At 37.7% G+C, this 23,304-nt stretch overlaps 1 protein-coding gene across 1 annotated transcript; it reads left to right on the top strand.

Moving 5' to 3' along the window:
* Positions 1 to 464: 464 nt before the first annotated feature.
* LOC140824133 (uncharacterized) lies at positions 465 to 1,101 on the top strand. Its single transcript, XM_073185732.1, has 2 exons — positions 465 to 873; positions 966 to 1,101. The coding sequence occupies exons 1-2, from the start codon at positions 465 to 467 to the stop codon at positions 980 to 982; spliced, it is 426 nt and encodes a 141-aa protein (XP_073041833.1). The 3' UTR covers positions 983 to 1,101.
* The last annotated feature ends 22,203 nt before the right edge of the window (positions 1,102 to 23,304 follow it).

Genomic DNA, 23,304 nt, shown 5'->3' with positions numbered 1-23,304 from the left:
TTTACTTTTCAGTACGAAATTTGACAATGTCTTCAATTCGCAATCCGCTTTCTGCCATACTCGAAAAACATGTGTTAACCGGACCTAACTATCTCACTTGGCTAAGAAATCTGAAAATCGTCCTAAACTCGGAAAAGATTGCATATACACTGACTGAGTCGCCCCTACTGAGGCTCCGACTAGCTGCACTCCTGAGGAATTGCAAACCTACAAGGATTGGTGTGACCATGACTTGAAGGTAGGTGTTATATGCAGGCTTCTATGAATGATGAGCTGCAGAAGCGTTTTGAGGATCAAAGAATGCTGCTGACATTCATATGCACCTCAAGAAGCTCTTTGGTGAGCAGACTCGGCCTCTTAGGCATGCTACCGTCAAGGAGCTGATCACTATGTGCATGCGAGATGGGGCCTCGGTCCATGAGCATGGCCTGAAGATGATTGGGCTCGTAGACAAGCTCGTTGGCATGGATCTGATCTTGCCTTTGGAGTTGACCACCGACGTGTTGCTGTTGTCACTGCCTAGCTCGTTTGATCCTTTTGTGGTGAATTTCAATATGAACAAGATGGAGCCGACCCTTGAGGAGTTGGTGAACATGCTTGTGACCTTTGAGTCCACCATCAAGAAAGAGAAGCCGGTTCTTTTTGTGGGCTCTTCATCTGGTACGAAGACCGGTCCACCTGGGAAGGGAAAGAAGCGTTCTTTCCAACGTCCCAAGAAGAGCGTGCCCTTGAAGAGGCAGACTCCGGGTCCCGTAGTGGCAGCCACACCAGTGAAGGCTGACAAGACTGTTGACATCTGTCATCACTGCAAGAAGCCTGGACATTGGAGGCGTAACTGCAGGGAATATCTTGCCCAGAAGAGTTCTGGAAACGGTATGTTCTATATCGAAGTAAACATTTCAATTAACTCTGCTTCTTGGATATTGGATACCGGCTGTGGCTCACATCTCTGTAATGATTTGCAGGTGATGGGAAGAAGTAGGAGGCTCAGGGAAGGTGAGACCTTCTTGAGGATGGGCAATGGGGCAAGGGTTGCTGCCAAAGCTGTTGGAGATGTTACTTTACTTTTGAACAATGATTTTAAGTTAATGTTAAGAGACGATTTGTTTGTACCTGAGTTGGTGATAAACATTATTTCCATTTCTATGTTGGACAAAGATGGATTTTCTTGTTTATTTAGCAAAGGTGTTTGCAACATTTACAAGAATGAATGTTTAGTTGGTACCGGAGAACTTGAAAACGATCTCTACACCTTAAAATTAAAAGATATTCCACTTAACAATGTCCAAGATATAACAACAACAAACAAACGCAAACAAGATACTCTAAATTCGGCACAATTATGGCACGCTCGATTAGGACATATTTCCCTAAGAAGGATGAACAAGCTAGTGGGAGTTGGCATGTTTGATATGTCTGATATTAATGCTCTCACGACTTGTGAATCCTGTCTAAAAGGAAAGATGACCAAAATTCCCTTTAAGAGCCATGTGGAGTGAGCCAAAGGGTTATTGGATTTGATCCATACCGATGTGTGTGGTCCGCTTAGCATCACCACTAAGCATGGACATGCCTACTTCATCACCTTTACCGATGACTTTTCGAGGTATGGGTATGTGTATTTGATGAAATACAAGTCTGAAGCCTTTGAAAGGTTCAAAGAATTCAGAAGTGAAGTAGAGAAGCAATTGGGACGAAGCATAAAGACACTTCGATCGGATCGAGGTGGTGAAGTACTTGAATGCCGAGTTCCAAGAGTATCTTAGAGAGAATGAGATTCTTTCATAGTGGACTCCGCCCGCTACACCACAGTTAAATGGTGTTTCGGAGCGTCGAAACCGGACTTTGATGGACATGGTTCGGTCTATGATGGGGTTCACGGAGTTGCCGCCATCCTTTTGGGGATATGCGCTTGAGACAGCGGCACTGTTGTTGAACAATGTCCATTCAAAGGCAGTTGACAAAACTCCATATGAGATATGGATGGGTAAGCCTCCCAAGTATTCTTATCTTAGAATATGGGGGTGCCCTGCTTATGTGAAGCAGGTAGTGGGAGATAAATTGGATAGTCAATCCATTTTATGTTACTTTGTGGGATATCCAAAGAATTCGGTTGGATACTACTTCTATCATCCCCAAGAAACAAAGGTGTTTGTTTCTAGGAATGCAACCTTTTTGGAAAAGGAATTTCTATTAGATAGAAAAGGCAAGATGATAGAACTCGAAGAGGTTCGAGAGACATCCACCATTATAGAACCCACACCCGAAGAGACAAGAGAGGAGATACAAGCTCCTAGAAGATCCGAGAGAGTCTCGAGACCACCTATGAGGTATGGTCTGCTTCTTGAAGAGGGCCATGATGAGCCTAACCTTGAATGTGATCCAAGGACCTTCAAGGAAGCGTTATCTGATGCCGATTCATCCAAGTGGCTTTAAACAATGGAATCTGAGATGAATTCCATGCATTCGAACCAAGTGTGGAATCTCGTGGATCCACCTGAGGTAATTGTTCCCATAGGGTGTAAATGGATTTACAAGAGGAAACTTGGGGCGGATGGGAAGGTATTGACCTTCAAAGCGCGATTGGTGGCAAAAGGATATACTCAAAGACAAGGACTTGACTTTGAGGAAACCTTTTCCCCAGTCGCAATGTTCAAGTCCATAAGGATTTTGCTAGCCATAGCTGCATGGAATGACTATGAGATATGGCAGATGGATGTTAAGGCAGCCTTTCTTAATGGGGATATTAAGGAAGAGATTTACATGTCTCAACCTGAAGGGTTTACATCTATCGGAAGTGAGCATATTGTATGCAAACTTCAAAGATCTATTTATGGTCTAAAGCAGGCATCTAGGAGTTGGAACCTCAGATTCGACAGTACAATCAAAGAGTTTGGTTTTGCTAAGAATCCTAAGGAATCCTGTGTGTATAAGAAGGTCAGTGGGAGTGCTGTGACATTCCTGGTGTTGTATGTTGATGACATTTTACTCATTGGGAATGATGTAGGAATGTTGCAATCAACTAAGATATGGTTAGCGAGCAAGTTCTCGATGCAGGACTTGGGTGAAGCATCTTTCGTGTTGGGAATACAGATCTATAGAGATAGATCAAAAAGATTGCTTGGTCTCACCCAGTCCACATACATTGATACCATCGTGAAGCGGTTCTCGATGGATGAGTCCAAGAGAGGACATCTACCAATGTGTCATGGCGTGTCCCTATCCAAGTCTATGTCTCCCAAGACTGATGCAGAGATAGCGGCGATGACAAGCATTCCTTATGCATCTGCGATTGGTAGCATCATGTATGGGATGATATATACACGTCCTGACGTGGCTTTTGCACTAAGTGTAGTGAGTATATATCAATCTAACCCTGGTCTTCCACACTTGAAAGCTGTGAAAGACATCCTCAAGTATTTGAGAAGGACCAATAAGTTGTTCTTGGTCTATGGGGGTCGAGAACTGAAATTGGAAGGCTATACCGACTCTAGCTTCCAAAGCGATATCGATGACTCGAAGTCAACCTCTGGATTTGTATTCATGATCAATGGTGGTGCTATCTCTTGGAAGAGTTCCAAGCAAGACAGCACTGCGGATTCCACCACTGAGGCCGAATACATTGCTGCATCGGCTGCAGCAAAGGAGGCTGTTTGGATTAGGAATTTCGTCCAAGAGTTGGGCGTCATTCCTAATGGAGTTGCTCCTATCCTGGTGATGTGTGACAACACGGGAGCCATAGCTCAGGCGAAGGAGCCAAGGTCTCATCAGAATTCCAAACATATACTGAGAAAGTACCACATCCTCCTAGAGATCGTGGAAAGACGAGATGTCATGATTGACAAAGTCGGCTCCGCAGATAATGTTGCTGATCCGCTAACTAAGCCTTTACCTGGACCATTATTCGAGAAGCACCGCGAATCGATGGGTTTAAAGCATATGGGTAGTTGGCTCTAGTGCAAGCGGGAGATTGTTAGAGTAGGTGCACGTCGAGCCAAGTGTTGGCCGAGTGTTCACAATGAAACTCTATGTATAAACGATCTTTATTTTAATAATATTTGAATTTATTGTTTTGGAACTTCTTTATCTGTATACCCATGCTAGTTGCATAGATAAAGCCCTTGAATATACAAATAGTAGAAAGAATATGAGATGCTCATATGATGAGTATCATGAAACTCATATTTGTAATACTGTATATTCTAAACGGTTCCTAGTCGATTCTGCCGCCACAAGAAGGATATAGGCCGCTAGAGCTCGAGACTAGTATCTGCGATGTGAGTACCATGTTTCATTGGTAGGGGACATTGTGATGTCCGAGCATGCAGATAGGTGCTCCTGGTAGAGTGCACTGAACAACCCTCCATAAAAGGACTTTCCAAGTGGTTCTCACTTATCGAGTGGAAACGTCCTAGTTTATGGTTGTACACCATTAGTCCTTATGACCCGGGACAACATTGAGACTCTATATGCTAGCGTTTCACTTTGATTTGTTTACCGACTCTCATGGAGTCATCAGGTGGCAAGGTTAGGTGTTATGTCGAAACATATAGGAGTCGATGCATTGTAGTCGGGGATTCACCGCTTACCTACGGGTATGGATATCCTACGTGTTTTCATGTATATGTAGTTTGAAATCTCTGATCAAAGTATGGTGGTAATTATGAAAGGGGTTTAATAGATTACACCATCGATGCAACTACGACATGACACATAGTATCGATTCATTGACAACTCTCGATATACCAATGGTTGTCGAATCGGTCGGGATATATGAGTTGAAGGGACCGTACTGTACGCTAACCATAATTGAATGGTTCTTGCAGGCACTATCATTTGATACCTAGGGAATCATGTAAGCGATGCTGATAGGAGTTGAACATGATTGGTTGGGTACTATCAGACTTGAGTTCTGACGTTCTTATTATTAAGGAGTTGATAAATAAGAATGGAGCAATTGGGGTATGCTCATATAAGGACATGTTTAGTCCGAATCACATGGAGATGTGAACCTACGGCTAGTTGTATCAGTGAACCATTGAGGGCCACACAAGTACTTGCTTTCTAGATCCCGTTGAGAAGTAAAATAGTTCAATGTGTTGAACGGCTTATAAATGAGTTTGTAAGCGTAAAGAAAAATAGAAGTATGACTTCTATGAGAGAAATGTAAATTTTAATTTATGAATGTGTTCCTGAATTAAAAGTTGGCCAAGTGAATAATGTATTTGAAAATTGTGATTTTCATAAACATTATTATGGACTAAATTAAATTAATTCAAGTGTTGAATTAATTAAACACTAGTGGACCTATTAGAGTCCAAATAATTAAATTAATTCAAGTGTTGAATTAATTAAATTATATTGAGTCTTGTAGAGTTCAATTTAAATTAATTATTTAACTAGTGGGACTTGGGTAAATTCAAGTAATGTTTAATTTGTCTCAAATATGCTTGAGATAATTAAATTTAGTCCACGGTTTTTAATTTGTTAAAAACCATATAATATATGCATGCATGGGAGGTGAAGGGTTGGAGACAACTTTTTGTGTCTCCAAGGCTTGGCATGCAAAAGTTGGTCTCTACTTTTTCACAAACCAAGAAAACTCATTCACTCTTCCTCCCTCACTCACCTTGGCCGAAATTTTGTTCTCTCCTCCTCCAAGTTTTTCTCTCTTTTTCTTCTTCAAGTGTTGAGGAAGAAATAATCTTCTCCTTGAAAAATCCTCTTGATATTCTAGTGCAAATTAAGAGAGGATTTACCAAGCAAGTGGTGGGCCTAATTTTTGAAGGAAGGAGAGCTTGTAGACTTGTCATCCATTCAAGAGCTTTGTTGTTTAACAACAAAGTTGGAGCCACAATAAATCTCTTAAAGATTGATAGGTATATCTCTCAAACACCCTATGAATGTCATAATGTGTTTTTATTGTATTTGTTGCACAAAATGAGGTGGCCAAAAATTTCTATTCAAAATTTTGATTTTTGAACTTCCGTTGCGCTTCCGGTCACCGTAACCGACCCCCTTTCAACAATAGCTACCACAGTAGCATTGGTATGGCTCCGTTCGAAGCATTGTATGGTAGACGTTGTCGTACTCCATTGTTTTGGGACGAAGTAGGAGAACGACAAGTGCAAGGACCTGAATTAGTGCAATAAGCGATTGACGTAGTGGAATTGGTCAAGAAGAGAATTAAAACTGCGCAAGATCGTCAATCGAGTTATGCGAATACCAAGCGCAGACCTCTACAGTTTCAGTCAGGGGAAAAATTTTTCCTTAAACTTTCACCGTTCCGCAGGGTGATGAGATTTGGACTCAAGGGAAAATTAGCCCCAAGATTCATCGGACCTTTTGAGATCTTGGAATGTGTTGGAAATTTGGCGTACCGATTGGCTTTACCGCCGTATCTGTCCAGCATTCATAATATCTTTCATGTATCGTTGCTACGACGGTATGTAGCAGATGAGTCGCACGTTCTTAGTCCGACAGATGTTCAACTTGAAGAAGACTTGACTTATGCCGAGCAGCCGCTTTTAATCCTGGGTAGGAAAGAGAAGAAGCTCAGAAACAAGACCATTCCACTTGTTCAAGTGCAATGGCAACGCCGAGGTACTGCAGAAGTGACTTGGGAGTTAGAGAGTCGTATGCGCTCAGAGTATCCTCATTTGTTTTGAGTTGTATTTTATTCAGTTGTATTGTACTTCAGTTTTGATTTCGAGGACGAAATCTTTGTAAGGAGGGGAGGACGTAATGACCCGAATTCTTATTTTTACTGAAGTATTAATTAAGACATAATTAATGAGTTGTTAATTAAGTATTATTAAGGAATTGATAATTCGAGATTAAGCTGTTGGTATCCACCGAATTTTAAATGGATAACCCGACCTACTTCGGATTACATTATCTCGAGAAATCCAATTAGACCAATGAGATTCTGACACGTGGCAGATAAGATTGGTTCGTATTTTCTGGAATAGTGCGGATGCAGCCTATAAATGGAAGCCGATTCTTTTGTTTCCTTCACCACATTCTTCAGAGAGAGTTCTAGTTGTACCTTAGATTTTCTAGCCAGTTTCTAGGGCACTTTGGTGTCGGGAAGTTTCGGAGCTAGTATCGACTCGAGAAGGGGTCGGTGAACTGAGATCGAGACATCATCAGCGGGCTAACGATGGACGCAGGTATAATCCTAAATCCTTAGATAGTGATTTAAGGATCATTAGGGAGATCTTTGTAGCATGTTTGATCTGGTTTGTTAGTGATTTCTTTATGTTGGTATTGTCTAGGTTCAGAGCTTTCTGTCAGATTGTTTTAGTGAGGTACGTGATGTACTGACTGAGATATCCAAGCGTAGTATACACACTTATATGCTGCATATTTATCTGTTGCATGATACATGTTTTACTGCTTTGGCATATTATGCATGACATATCATGTTGAGCCTGATATCTTTTGAGATATACCTCATTTGTTGGTGCCGCTCAGCCCTATTCTGTATTGTGGACGATGGGGCATCGAGAGCTACAGTGTCCGACGGGACCCGCGGGCTCTGATGACCTGGACATTGCAGGTCCACGTCTTGATGATGAGTGTGGGAGCCAAAACATGCCTAGGGCAGATCAGAGACTACACACTCAGGCGCCTCTAGACTGAGCATGAGATTCTTGACTTGATCCTTGATATTCGAGCATATTGCATTTTGCATGAATCATATCAGTTTGTATACTCATACATTCTCGTATTGGGCGATTGTCGCTCACGTCCTTGTTTTCATCTTGGGAACCCCATTCCACGGGGCAGGTATTAGGTTGGACGGTTCGGACAACCAGGGCAGTGGCTAGAGCAGTTGGGTTTTCGATGGTGATCCAATGGAGGTTTTCTGTGGTTTATAGTTTTCTCGTTCAGAATCATGTATTTGTTATGGTTGTATTAATGTTTAAGACTGTCGTTATTGTTTTGTTTTCATTTGGGTTGTAAGATGATTAAGTATTTGGTTTCCGCTATTTAACTGTTGGTATTAAGTTTAATGTTGCATGTTTATTAGTCTGTTTAGTAGTGGCTCGGGTAAGGGCGCTACAGCAGTTGCCATTATTGATGAGGCACCTCATCGCATAGAAAAGTCTAGAGAGGAATGGACAACTGAGGACAAAAAGAAAGCCAACCTAGACAATGTGGCTAAGGATATCTTATACAAAATGCTGGATAAAGTCACTTTCAGCAAAACCAAAATATGCAAAACTGGCAAAGAAATAGGGGAAAAACTGATCCAACTGTGTGAAGTAAATGAGCAAACAAAAGAGAACAAGCTATTAGTTGCTGTTCAAAAGTTTGACAACGTCAAGATGAAAGCTGGTGAATCCATGCATGATTATGATGAGAGGATCAGTGGTATTGTCAATGAACTGAATGCACTTGGAAATGTGTTTTCAAACAAAGAAGTAGCACTGAAAGTGATCAGAGGTCTTCTCAAAGAGTGGAATGTCAAGACCATGGTAATGAGAGAGTCAAAGGATCTTAATAAGTTCAAACTTCATGACTTGTTTGCTGATCTAAAAACTTACGAGTTTGAACTACAAACTAGATAAGGAGAGCCTTCTGTACCAACTGCCACAACTGCTGTCAGATTGGAACCAACTGGTTCAGCTGACAAATCTGCTGATCAACTGAGCAATGATGCTATGTCATTGCTTTTCAAGAAATTTGGGAGGTTCATGAGGAGGAATCAAGGAAACTTCCAGAAGCAATATCAGAAGAAACAATCCAAAGAAAAATCCTATGTTTGCTACAACTGTGGCAAATCTGTTCATTTCATATCAGACTGTCCTAAGCCAAAGAAGGACAGTCGAGTATAAACTGATAAGGAAAAGAAGCCCTTTGAGCTCAAAAGAAGGACCAAGGATGACAAGAAATCATTCAAGAAAAAGCATGAAGTGCTTTTGAATGAAGAGAGCAAATTAAAGTGGGCTGAAACTGACAGTGATGAGTTAGAACCAGAAAGCCCAAGCAGTTCAAGTGATGCTAAAGAGGAAGTCAAGTGCTTAATGACAGATGATGCTGAACTGGAGTCAGCAAGTGAACATGTATTTGACTTCAGCTCTACTGATTTCACTCGTGAGGAGCTTATTACCACCTTGCATGACATGGTAAATGAATATCACAAACTTTTTCGATCATTTCAAAAGGTCAGAACTGAGCAAACTGATCCCAATGACAACAAGAAAGAAACCGATGAGTCAATTGAACTGTCGAGTCTGAAAAGGGAGATTGCACAACAAGAAGCTTAAAGATATGGTATTGGTTATAGCCCAAAAGTTTTAACTGACTCATGTAGTCAGTCGTCAAAAAGATTCGGCAAGAATTATTCAAATGGCTACTCCAATTACTATAACAACAAGCCGGTTCAGAAAAGATAACGGCCGAACAATCAGTTGAACAAAGCTAAATCACATGTTGTCTCATCTGCACACTACACACCAAGCACACACAAATCGAGAAAGACCATCTGGAATACAGCAACTGGACAGTCAGTTAGACTGATCCAAGTCTGGATTCCTAAAGGACGTATCAATTTTGGACCCAAATAGAAAAAGGTACCAATATTATATTTTGTGTGTGATTGCATGTAACAGGTACAAGCAATGAATCAATCTGGTACTTGGATAGTGGATGCTCACGACACATGACAGGAGATGCAAATTTTCTATCTCAACTAATCAAGTACACTGGACCAAACATCAGTTTTGGAGATAATTCCAAAAGTAAAACTGTGGGTAAGGGTAAGCTTATCCATGGTAACTTTATCATAATGATGTTTTATTAGTTGAGAATCTTAAGTATAAGCTGATTAGTATTAGTCAGTTATGCGATAATGGATTCTCAGTTCAGTTTGACAAGCATTCTTGTTCAGTCAAAGATGCAACTGATGAGGTCATACTAACTGGCAAACGGTGTGGAAACACTTACAAAGTCAGTTGAAATGATCAACCTTATGCACCAGTATGTATTATTGCTTCAAAATCTTCTAAAAACTGGTTGTGGCATAAGAGATTAAACCACCTGAACTTTAAATTTATTGCATATTTGAGTAATCAAGATCTTGTCACTGGTTTGCCCAAAATGGATTTTACCAAAGATAAATTTTGCTCAGCATGTCAGTTGGGTAACAAGTTAAATCTTATTTTAAAAACAAGGGTCGTAAATCTTCTTCCCGATGCTTAGAGATGTTACATATGGATCTATTTGGTCAAATACCAGTCATGAGTTTAGGGGGAATGAAATAAACCTTGGTGGTTGTAGATGATTTTTCAAGATTTACTTGGGTTATATTTCTCAAATCCAAAGACCAAACTGCTGCACAACTGATCAAGCTTTTGAAAAGAATATTAAACGAGAAATCAGTTGGAATTGATAGAATCATATCCAATCGAGGAACTGAATTCATCAATCAAATTCTTTCAAATTTTTTAGAAAATGCTGGAATTAAGCATGAGCTCTCAGCAGCTAGAACTCCTCAGCAAAATGGTATAGCTGATAGGAGAAATCGAACTCTTAAAGAAGCTGCTTGAACAATGCTTGCTGATTCTGGTATTTCTCAAAGGTTTTGGGTAGAGACAGTAAACACCGCGCGTTATACTCAGAACAGATAGATGATTAATAAAAATCATTTGAAAACACCTTACGAGATCTGGCATGGATGAAAAAGTGTGGTTTCTTACTTCAAAATATTCGGCTGCAGATGTTTTATTCTTGACAATGACAAAAATAATTTAAAAGCCTTTGATGCTAAATCTACATAGGGAATATTTCTGGGATATTCATCAGTTAGCAAAGCTTATAGAGTGTGGCGTCCGGTTTAGGAATTCATAATTATTCGCTTACTAATACCACATTTGTTACAATCTTTCTTTATTGAACTTCTATTTTTATTTTTACCATTATTATTATTAGAAAGATATTGTAGATAAAAATATAAATATTTTCTACCATAATTTAAAGATTATCTACAAATATTTACATTCTTATTTCAGATATGTACAATTATTTTACAGCGGAAGGTTAACATTCATATGTACAATTATATTACAGCGGAAGTTTAACATTCATTTATAAACAGATCCTCCCAACTTTCAAATACTCTTATTTCAGCTTCAGTTATTTTCCTCTTGTTCCAATTCGGGGGTTCCTGTGTCTGGAAATTACAATAGACGAAAAGAAACAGAGGGTTAAGTCTTTGAGGACTTAGTGAGTTTAAATTAGTATATGGCTTTTAAATAACACTTCATCATAATTATGCATGAAATAATAGGCATAACAATTTTGATATTATGAATGATATGCAATAAAATAATAGACAAATGAAAATTCCATAAATTAACATTGGTGGCTCTAATTGAGCAATTTTTACGAGCCGGGTGAACCATTCTGCGGACCGAAATATTCGGTGCGAGTTGTTCAGATGAACCATATACCCGGGACTTTTGACCCGTTGTTCATTGGACTCATTTTCCGGGCCGAAGCCACGTTGTCCAGTGGACTCAATTTCTGGACCGAAATCCGTTGTCCATGACTCCATTCATTAATGGTATATCAATCCATTCATAAATATACAAGAAAGTATATCAGTAATTGAAATGAATTGTATATGATATTTGAACATTAAATAAATGCTATTGAAATTTCCAAGCCAAATGCCAAAGGTTTTTATAGAAGAATGAATAGTAATTTTTTCACTTGATAACTTACAGTTTAAGCTTGATTAATAATCCGAGTTGCTGGAGCAAGTCCTAAAAATATATTTTGAATGATATTTATATGTTAGAGTTTTTAAGTAACTAGCTGATCATTTCTAGATTATTTTTTTGTTCAAAATTTAACCCGGTTAATCTTACTTAAGTTTGCAAAGTTCATATTAATTAGAAGGTATCTCCAAACATTACGAAAGCTGTCCACAAAATCGGAAATATCACCAGAAAAGTTCGGCCGCCGGAAAACCGGCGATACGGCGGCGCGTGAGATACACACGCTGACGGTTCCGGCTCGTAGGTGGCCTTCCAACGGCCACGCGCAGCTGGTTTTTTTCAGCATATGTAACTTTTTATGATCTTGAATTCTTACGTTGAAAGTATTTTCAAATTTGTACCCGATCAATACCAGAATTAAATATCGTCGTATGGTTAATTAAGGTACTCCGGCATTCCAAAAAAAATGTTAGTTCCGGCAATATTTTGGGACGACGGGAGGTATGTACCTCATCTATGCAACAAGAGGTACAAATTTTATGTTCAAGCCGACCTCTAGTTTGGTGTGTAGCTATAAGAAAAATGAGCGAAAAGTACCTAGCTTGAATACGGGATACCGTTGCCGTTTTGCGGACTATCTTTGTTTGATTTTCTTGTTTTTGCTTGATCCTCTTATGTCACCTCCAGTGTTATGTTGCTTTACGATATGAGGTGAGTAGTTGGTGATTTATTGGGATTTTTCGGAAAATGATAGAGATCTTTCTTCTATTTTTTTCTCTTCTTCCCTTCTTCCTTTCTTCTTTCTTTCTTTTCACCCTCTGTTTCTTTCTTCGGTGGTTTGAAAATGAAGAGTGCAGCTATATATGTATATCCGATTCCATGCTTATCCTTTTATTAATTTTTTTTATTTTTATTATTTATTTATTAAATGAAAAAAATGTTATATTTATCCAAACTTAATATTATTATATTCATGTATCTAATTATTGAACCTAATTATCTTATATTGAACTTAATAATTATTTTTATTAATTACTTAACATATATGTTGATTTTAATTATAATATTTTATTATATTTTGGGTATTTGATTTTGGAATGGGAACCTCATAGTGCTTGATGAATTTTTAAGTGTATTTTGATGTATTTTAATGTATTTCTAGATACTTTGGACAAATAAATTTTTATCGAAAAATAATGTGATAAAATTTTAAAAGTGAAAATAGTAAAATTTATACTAAATGCATTTATGCACCTTTGTTTTTAGGTTGTCACAATATCCCCTCCTTTTAAAAATCTGGTCCCCAGATTTAAGAGTTATTGGAATAAATGAAGATATTGACATCTCATATCTTTCTCCGTTTCCCACGTTGCTTCTTCAATGTTGTGGTTTTTCCATAAGACTTTTATCAACTGAATTGGTCGACCACGAAGTTCCTTTATTCTTTGGTCCAAAATCTTCGCAGTTTGTTCTTCATATGTTAGATTTTCTTCCAGATCTATCTGTTGGTGGTCAACTAATTGGGCTGAGTCTACTTTGCATTTCCTTAATTGTGATACGTGGAATACGTTATGTATACCAGATATATTTTCAGGTAGAGATAGACGATAAGCCACAGTGCCTATTCGTTCTATTACTTCAAAAGGTCCAACAAATCGAGGATGCAACTTTCCTTTCTTTCTAGTATGCTAGATTTATTTTCTTGGTGATACTTTTAGTAATACGAAATCTTCGACTTCAAATTTCAAATCTTTCCGCCTCTTATCTGCATAACTCTTTTGTCGATTTTGAGCTGTTTGTATTTGTTGCTTGATAAGTTGTATTTTGTCGATAAATTCTTGTATAATGTCAGGCCTGATTGCTCGTTCTTGTCCATTCTTTTTTGCCTCTCCATTCATCCATATCCCAGTTAAGAGGAGAGCGACATTTTCTTCCATATAATGCTTTATATGGCGCCATTTTTTTTAGGATTGATAACTATTGTTGTATGAAAATTCAACTAGAAGCAAATGTTTTCCCCAGTTTTCCCCAAAATCCAGCACACATGCGCGAAGCATGTCTTCTAATATTTGAATGGTTCATTCAGACTGACCATCAGTTTGCGGATGTGCTCATGTGCTAAAATTTAATTTGGTACCAAGGCATTCCTGAAGTTTTTTCCATAATCTTGACGTAAACTTCGGATCTCTATCAGATACTATGGTAGTGTAGGGATGTAAATGAACCAAACAGTTTACGAGCTATTCGAAGCTCGGCTCGATAAAAAGCTCGTTTGAGTTTGTTTGTTAATCATATCAAACCAAACCCAAGCTCGATTTTGAGCTCGAAAATTTAATCAAACCAAGCTCAAGCCTAAGGATATTCGGCTTTTGAGCTCGCAAACATGTTCGATAATAGGCTCGCGAGCTCGAGCTCGAGCTCGGCTCGTTTAGGTGGCTTGCAAACATGATTTTGGAATGTTCTATAATATACTTATTTATGTTTTTGTTTTGCTCTTATTTGTGTCGTTTTGGTTATCTATGAATGAATTTACATTTTTATGTCCGATTTAAAATTAGTTTATAGATATATTTAATTTTTAACAAGCTCGATTCAAACTCAAACTCAAGCTCTATTCTATGCTTATCGAGCTCGAAAACGAGACGAGCTCAAGCCAGGCTTGTTAAACATGTTAAACGAGCTATTAATGAATCAAGCTCGAGCCTGGCTTGATTAACATGTTAAACGAGCTTTTAACGAGCCGAGCTCGAGCCTGGCTTGATTAACATGCTAAACGAGCTTTTAACGAACCAAGCTCGAGCTTTTAACGAGCTCAGTAATTTCAATACAAACCAAGCTCGAGCCTGATAATAGAAGCTCGAATCGAGCTCGAGCTTGAGCTCGAGCCTCAAACAATTTTAAACAAACCAAGATCAAGCCTGATACTGTTTGGTTTGGTTTGGATCGTTTAGATCCCTAGTAGTGGGGATACCATGTAACCGTATAATTTCCTTCTGATAGAGTTCAGCCAGTTTTTCCACGCCATATTTGTGACTTATGGGTATGACATGTGCTGACTTGGTCAAGAGATCAACGATTACCCATATGCTATTAAAACCTCCTGGGAGCTGGGGTAATCCGGTCACAAAGTCCATAGTTATTTGATCTCATTTCCATTCTGGTATAGGAAGAGGTTGCAAAAGACCTGCTAGTCTTTGATGTTCAGCCTTTATCATTTGGCAAGATAGGCATTGTGAAATGAAATATGCAATATCTCGTTTCATTCCTTTCCACCAGAAGTGTTTTTTCATTTCTTGGTACATCTTAGATCCTCCTGGATGAATGCTGATCCGAGACTGATGTGATTTTTCCATTATTTCCTTTTTCATTGAGCTAGGCACACAAATACGGTCATGATAGCATAGTATTCCTTGTGAATTGGTGACGAAATTGGTATCAGTACGGAGTTTTGAAACTTCTTGGTCCAAATCTTGATTTTGCTTAATTCTGGTATGAAATTCAGGTTCGATTATCAATCCAGCCAAGTGCCCACGAGAATGGATGTGTACCCATTCTCTTTCTTCTTTCATTTTCAAACAAGCCATGCTAATCTTTCTACTTAAAGCATCAGCCACTACATTAGCTTTATTTGATTGATAAAGAATGGAACAATCGTAATCTTCCAAAAATTCAATCCATCTTTTTTGCCTCATGTTCAGCTCTTTTTGAGTAAATAAATACTTCAGGCGTCTGTGGTCTGTATAAATATCAAAAGTGGAACCGTACAAGTAGTGTCTCCATTTTGCTAATGCAAACACTATTGCTCATAATTCTAGATCATGAGTTGGATAATTTAACTGGTTATTATTTAATTTTCTAGATGCATATGCAATAACTTTATCGTTTTTCATTAATACACATCCAAAGCCTTCTTTTGAGGCATCTGTGTAAACCACAAATCCTTCTGTCCCTTCTGGTAAAGCTAATACAGGTGTACTGGTAAGCATTTTTTTTAATTTGCAAAAAATTTTCTCACACTCATCATTCCATAAGAAATGGTTGTCTTTGCGAGTTAGTTGTGTCAGGGGGACATCAATTTTTGCAAAATCTTTAATGAATCTTCGGTAGTATCCTGCTAAACCGAGTAAATTTCTAATTTCTGTGATGTTGATTGATTGTTTCCAACGAGATATGGCTTCTATTTTTGCAGGATCTACTTCCACTCCTTTCTTAGAGATAAAGTGGCCAAGAAATGACACTTTTTCTAGCCAAAATTCATACTTACTGAATTTGGCATACAATTGATGCTCTTTCAAAGTTTTGAGAATCAATCGTAAATGTTGAGCATGTTCCTCATGACTTCTTGAAAATATCAAAATGTCATCTATGAATATGACAACGAATTTGTCCAAAAATGGTTGAAATATTCGATGCATCGTATCCATGAAAGTTGCAGGAGCGTTGGTTAATCCGAATGGCATTACCACAAACTCATAGTGTCCATAACGGGTATTAAAAGCCGTTTTGGAGATTTCATCCTCCTTAAATTCTCAATTGGTAATATCTTTGTCGCAAATCAAGTTTTGAATATATTTGAGATCCTTGTAAAACATCAAACAATTCTTCGATATGCGGGAGAGGATATTTGTTTTTGATGTAACATTGTTAAGTTCTCGATAATAAATGCACATCCTTATAGTTCCATCTTTATTTTTGACAAATAATATAGGAGCACCCCATGGAGATGTACTAGGCCGGACGTATTTCTTGTCCATGAGCTCTTGTAACTAAAGTTTTATTTCTTTTTACTCTGAAGGTGCCATTCGGTACGGAGTTTTAGATCTGGGTTGTGCTCCAGGTATTAGATCAATGGAAAATTCTACGTCTCTCTGAGGAGGTAAAGCATTGATCTCTTCAGGAAAAACCTCTGGAAATTCTTGTACAATTGAGATTTTCTGAGATCTTGATTCGATCTTTTGACTTATTTATCAAATAAGCTAGAAATCCTTGTCCGTTATCTTTTCATATAGCCCTAGCTTCTGCGGTTGATACTATTCCCATGGTATGGTTAGCTTTGGAAATGATTGGATGAGAAGTTTGAAGATAAACTTCTTTTGTGTAGCAATTGAGTTGGGCTTGGTGTCTATATAACCAGTCCATTCCACGAATAATATCATAGTTCTTGATGGGTAATTCAATCAAATCTACTAGATATTCTTTTTCTTGGAAGTTTAAGGGGCAGTTTTTGTAAATGATGTCAGTAATCATCGTTGTCCCTAAAGGTGAGAAAAAATTTCGAAGCTATATGGTAGCTGCTCAAATAACAGTGGTAATTTACGTACAAAAACTTTTGAGATAAAAGAATGAGTAGCTCCTGGGTCAAATAAAGTTTTTGCAGAACTGGATAATATGGTAACAGTACCTTCAACGACTGCAGTGGGGTCAACATCTTCTTGGTTTCCTAAGAGGGCATAGGCTCGAGCAGGTATCTTTGGCTTTGTTGTGGGTTGGGTCTTCTGCGTTCTTTTTGGACAATCTTGAATACGGTGTTGCTCACTTCCGCAAATAAGACATTTCCCACCTTTTCTCTAGCACTTTTCTTCTTCATGATTTGGTAATCCACAATATCCACAATTTTTATTGTTGTTTCTTGGAATTTTTCCTTTGACAGCTTCTCCTTGCCTGACTGGTTGTGTTCTCTTTTCAAATTTTCTTTTCCGGTTATCCTCAAAAAGGTTGGGCTTCCTGATTTTCTTTTCTTCTTCCTCTTTTTTAAGAAGTGCCTTGATGTCTTCTTCCACTTGTAGGGCTTGATTAACAGCAAGAACATAACTGGTAACTTCTGTGGACAGTGTTGCCCAACGAATATTGAGCTTTAATCCTTGAACAAATTTTTTTTCTTTTTCTTACCTCATCTTCCATGTAATGTGGTGCATAATGTATAAGACGGTGAAATTCTGCCTCATATTGAGCTACGGTCATGTCACCTTGGACTAAATCCATAAATTCACGTTCTCGGGTATTTAATATAACTTGAGTTATATATTTACCTTCGAATTCTTGCAGAAAATTGTCCCACATTTTTGGGGTGTGGTTCTTTGTCCATTTATGTTCCACCGTACGCCACCAGTTATGAGCCGCTTCTTCAAATAAGTAAGTGGAAAAATTTACCTTTTGTTCTTCAGAATAATTAAGAATAGAGAATATTTTGTTGATTTTGCTTAGCCAAGATTCTGCTTGATACGCATCTGGTTTGCCTTCAAACTTTGGCGGCTTGAATCTCAAAAATCTCTCAAGAGCTCGATCATTTGCCTCAATGTGATTTTCTTGAGATTGATCATGAGGTCGTGGTTGATTTTGCTGACAAAACTGCATAAATTGATGCATTATTTCAAACATATTTTGTATGTTTTGTTCTTGGGGGGGATTGTGTTGAGCGTTTCTGGAATTTCCACCAGTTTCCGAGTTGTGGTCATTTGGTGGGGGGATGTCTTGTCCGATTCTGGCTTGAGTACTATTTTGTGAAGACGTCATTCTAAACACATAAATATAAAATATGAACATATCTTGCAATGAATGTACATAGTTATGTCAGAGGGTAAACAGTTAGTTTTATTTATAAACAAGACATGTTTCAAATATTTACAATATCCAAGCAAAATACAATCAGAACAAGCAAACTGAGTCATCATGCCTACAAAAAATGATGACCATGATAATCATCATGCCTACAAAAGATGATGATTATTAATACTAGTTATATACTAGTGCCAAATAGTCATTTTCTTCATTCGTCGTCGGAGAGATCTATAAAAGTTGTGTGGCTCGAGCCTTCGTTTGTGCCTGTGGTTCCCATGGTAACATTTTGATCCGTATTCGACCGTGATGTATGTGGTTCAAATGGTTCCGGTTCATAACTAAGCTCATTTTCATTTTCACTTTCAGGTAGGATAGTCATTGGAATAAATTCATCTACTCCGAATACAAAGTTTTCCCACATGGGGTCAGGAAGAAATTCAACTTCCGGTGACTGCAACAGATAATCTTTATCATAAAGGGTCTTGATCTATTGTTGTGTTTATGATTCCAGAATATTCTGCAAAAGAGGCTGGTACATACTCTAGAATACTACTACCTCCGATTTCAAATGTGTTAGTGATGGGAGGTGCTGTGGTCTGATTAGCTTGATTTGTGTAAGATGGACCGATAACACCAGGTTCTAGATTGATAAACCAGTTCACGCCCATGCATGATTAAGTGGTCAATGTGGATCGAAGGGTGTGATACTCCCTTTAAGAAACTAATCAAACCTCGGTCATAGAATTCATGCATGTCTAGTAAGTATATAATAGTGCGGTCTCTTTCATACAGTACATGACTTAATTCTCCCTGATATGCTAGATTATCAGTCCTCATCCATTCTTCAATAAATCCATGAAAAGTTTCAGTTGTTCCAAAGGTTTCAAAATGCTCCCGATACATGTTCACTAGGCATTTCAAATCCGAGTTTTCTTTGCTTAATTTTGTTAATTCTTCCTCCATTGTTTGATGATTATAGTTTGTTTATTTCTTGATGTCCCACTAGACTCCGTCATCCTGAAAGGAAAACATTTCAATTATGAAGACAACATAAAGATTAACGTATGACATTATAATAAACCTTAGGCTCCTATATATATGTTCTAAGAAACCTAGGCTCTGATACCACATCTGTGGCGTCCGGTTTAGGAATTCATAATTATTCCCTTCCTAAGTGCCACATTTTTTTACAATCTTTCTTTATTGAACTTCTATTTTTATTTTTACCATTATTATTATTAGAAATATATTGTACATAAAAATTTAAATATTTTCTATTATAATTTAAAGATTATCTACAAATATTTACATTCTTATTTCAAATATGTACAATTATGTTACAGCGGAAGTTTAACATTTATATGTACAATTATGTTACAACGGAAGTTTAACATTCATTTATAAACAGATCATCCCAACTTTCAAATGCTCTTATTTCAGCTTCAGTTATTTTTCTCTTGTTCCAATTCGGGGGTTCCTGTGTCTGGAAATTACAATAGACGAAAAGAAACAGAGGGTTAAGTCTTTGAGGACTTAGTGAGTTTAAATTAGTATATGGCTTTTAAATAACACTTCATCATAATTATGCATGAAATAATATGCATAACAATTTAGATATTATGAATGATATGCAATAAAATAATAGATAAATGAAAATTCCATAAATTAACATTGGTGGCTCTAATTGAGCATTTTACGAGCCGGGTGAACCATTCTCCGGACCGAAATATTCGGTGCGCGTTGTTTAGATGAACCATATACCCGGGACTTTTGACCCGTTGTTCATTGGACTCATTTTCCGAGCCGAAGCCACGTTGTCCAGTGGACTCAATTTCCGGACCGAAATCCGTTGTCCATGACTCCATTCATTAATGGTATATCAATCCATTCATAAATATACAAGAAAATATATCAGTAATTGAAATGAATTGTATATGATATTTGAACATTAAATAAATGCTATTGAAATTTTCAGGCCAAATGCCAAAGGTTTTAATAGAAGAATGAATAGTAATTTCCTCACCTAATAACTTACAGTTTAGGCTTGATTAATAATTTGAGTTGTTGGAGCAAGTCCTAAAAATATATTATGAATGATATTTATATGTTAGAGTTTTTAAGTAACTAGCTGATCATTTCTAGATTATTTTTTTATTCAAAATTTAACCCGGTTGATTTTACTTAAGTTTGCAAAATTCATATTAATTAGAAGGTGTGGGGACCCAGACGCTAATCATGTTCTTAATCATTATTGGGATAATTTAATCAATTATAATAAACAGGTTCTAATTTTTTTTAAAAAATACAGTATTAAATGCGGAACATAATGGAATACATTCTAATATACATGTCAGTATTAAAGTACAAGTCTTGTACTATATGAAATCATTCAAACTAAGGTTTAACAACTAAATATCAAGTGTCCAAACCCTATCTCTAACAAAGGTCCGTAGTCTCCACTCTAATCACAATCTCTCTTCATCTCCTCGACCTCGATCCTGTCCCACCTGTTGCCATGCACACATACAAACACGACAAAAGCCGGATAACTCCGGTGAGAAATACATCCCATTATAAATCAACAAAACTTGCAATCATATAAACAATGTAAAAGCATGTAACAGATATCAGTAACATGTATCAAAATCTGAAACATAACCAATATAAAATCGTCAATCAGGCTCGTGACTCCACGTCTCAGACTAGACTCAATCCTAGTCTAGGGATCCCGGTTTTCAGACGTTGGCATTCCTATATTGAATTTCAGTAATAGAAGAAACTATAATTCTATTCAACATCGATATAACCAAACATCCGATGTCTTGACCTATCCGTCACAGACTTTGGCACTTTCGCCAATTCACTATCTTGTGACAATGTGCAATGTGCCAGTGACGATTCCATCACTATCGGCACCTATGTCATAAGATCACTCGTCTAATTTATGCTTTCTATAAATCAATAGAACAAGCATATCAATTCAAAAATCGATGCACACAATAACAATAAGTATGTGATTTAGGGAAACTCAAGTATATTATACTCGAGTCGTTCTCCCGGTACCACATTGACTTATACCTTTCTTTTATTGCAGTTCTGATGACGTTCTCCTCTGGTATTCAAAGTCTGTCAACACTCAATCTGGAAATGACAATATAAATAATACCATATCAATATACTGCTCAAATCAATACCAATCCGATCAATCTGGATTTAACTCAAAACCAACGGCATAACGGAACAATCCCGATATCCCCGTCAATACAATATCAACAAATAATAATTACAATCCATAACTCATATCCAATAGAATTTGTAATCCATTCATAATTCAAATATGTTCAATATCGATCGATATACTCTGAAAAATCATAACAATTTCATAATCAATCTATTTCTCAATCTGGCTTCAATTCTACGATGTCTAACATGTCAAGAACATCATATATAAATCCTATCTGATTCTGGAAATACCATAATTTCAAAATACAACAAAACGTAGTAAAACTTACGTCCAGTTACAGCCGGTGTCGATCGGAACACAATACTGAAGTCGGATTGAAATTCTGACGGACGGATCTTGCACAATCACAAATCTAAAATATGAAAAGGCGTAATTTCTCTGAAGCTATCCTCGATTTTTGCTGCTAAATCTCGAAGGAAAAGAATAGCTTAACATATAAATTGCATGGGAAAGAACAAGTGGCTCATTCTATGTGCTGCACGTCTCGCGCATATGCGCGACCTCAACCGGCGCATATGCGCAATACCTACTGGTCTCCGCAATAAACTTCTCGGCAGCTCGCGCATATGCGCACCCCATCACCGCGCATATGCGCGAGGTTCTCTGGACTCGCAATTTTCCTTGCACAAACTCGCGCATATGCGCGCACTCACTTCGCGCATATGCGCGAGGCCCTCTGCCCATCTCGCGCATATGCGCGCCTCCTGGTCGCGCATATGCGCGAGGTGTACTGTCCTCGCACATACATCATTTCATGCCAAATCAAATCGTGTCCCGATTAATCCTCTCCTAATCATATCAATTCATAATAAATCATTTCGTAGATTAACAGATAAAAATTTCGGGCATTACAGAAGGTATCTCCAAACATTACGAAAGTTGGCCAAAAAGTCGGAAATATCACCAGAAAAGTTCGGCCGCCGGAAAACCGGCGATACGGCGGCGCGTGAGATACACGCACCAACGGTTACGGAGCGTAGGTGGCCCTCCGGCGACCACGCGCGGCCTGTTTTTTTCCAGCATATGTAACTTTTTATGATCTTGAATTCTTACGTTGAAAGTAATTTCAAATTCCTACCTGATCAATACCAGAATTAAATATCATCGTATGGTTAACTAATGTACTTCGGCATTCCGAAAATGTTAGTTCAGGAAATATTTTGGGACGACGGGCGGTATGTACCTCATCTATGCAACAAGAGGTGCAACTATTATGTTCAAGCCGACCTCTAGTTTGGTGTGTAGCTATAAGAAAAATGAGCGAAAAGTACCTAGCTTGAATACGGGATACCGTTGTCGTTTTGCGGACTATCATTGTTTGATTTTCTTGTTTTTGCTCGATTCTCTTACGTCACCTCCAGTGCTATGTTGCTTTACGATATGTGGTGAGTAGTTGGTGATTTATTGGGATTTTTCGGAAAATGGTGTAGATCTTTCTTCTATTTTCTTCTCTTCTTCCCTTCTTCCTTTCTTCTTTCTTTTTTTTCACCCTCTGTTTCTTTCTTTGGTGGTTGAAAATGAAGAGTGCAGCTATATATGTAGCCGATTCCATGCTTATCCTTTTATTAATTTTTTTATTTTTATTTATTTATTAAATGAAAAAAATATTATGTTTATCCAAACTTAATATTATTATATTCGTGTATCTAATTATTGAACCTAATTATCTTATATTGAACTTAATAATTATTTTTATTAATTACTTAACATATATGTTGAGTTTAATTATAATATTTTATTATATTTTGGGTATTTGATTTTGGAATGAGAACC

The sequence above is a fragment of the Primulina eburnea genome, chromosome 2 (genome assembly GCF_022965805.1).
Source record: "Primulina eburnea isolate SZY01 chromosome 2, ASM2296580v1, whole genome shotgun sequence".
NCBI classification, from domain to species: domain Eukaryota; kingdom Viridiplantae; phylum Streptophyta; class Magnoliopsida; order Lamiales; family Gesneriaceae; genus Primulina; species Primulina eburnea.
This window is presented reverse-complemented; position numbering and strand designations above follow the sequence as displayed.

Bases quoted from the DNA above. Each gene is read 5' to 3' on its own strand.
- LOC140824133 (XM_073185732.1), top strand. From the start codon at position 465: ATGGATCTGATCTTGCCTTTGGAGTTGACCACCGACGTGTTGCTGTTG.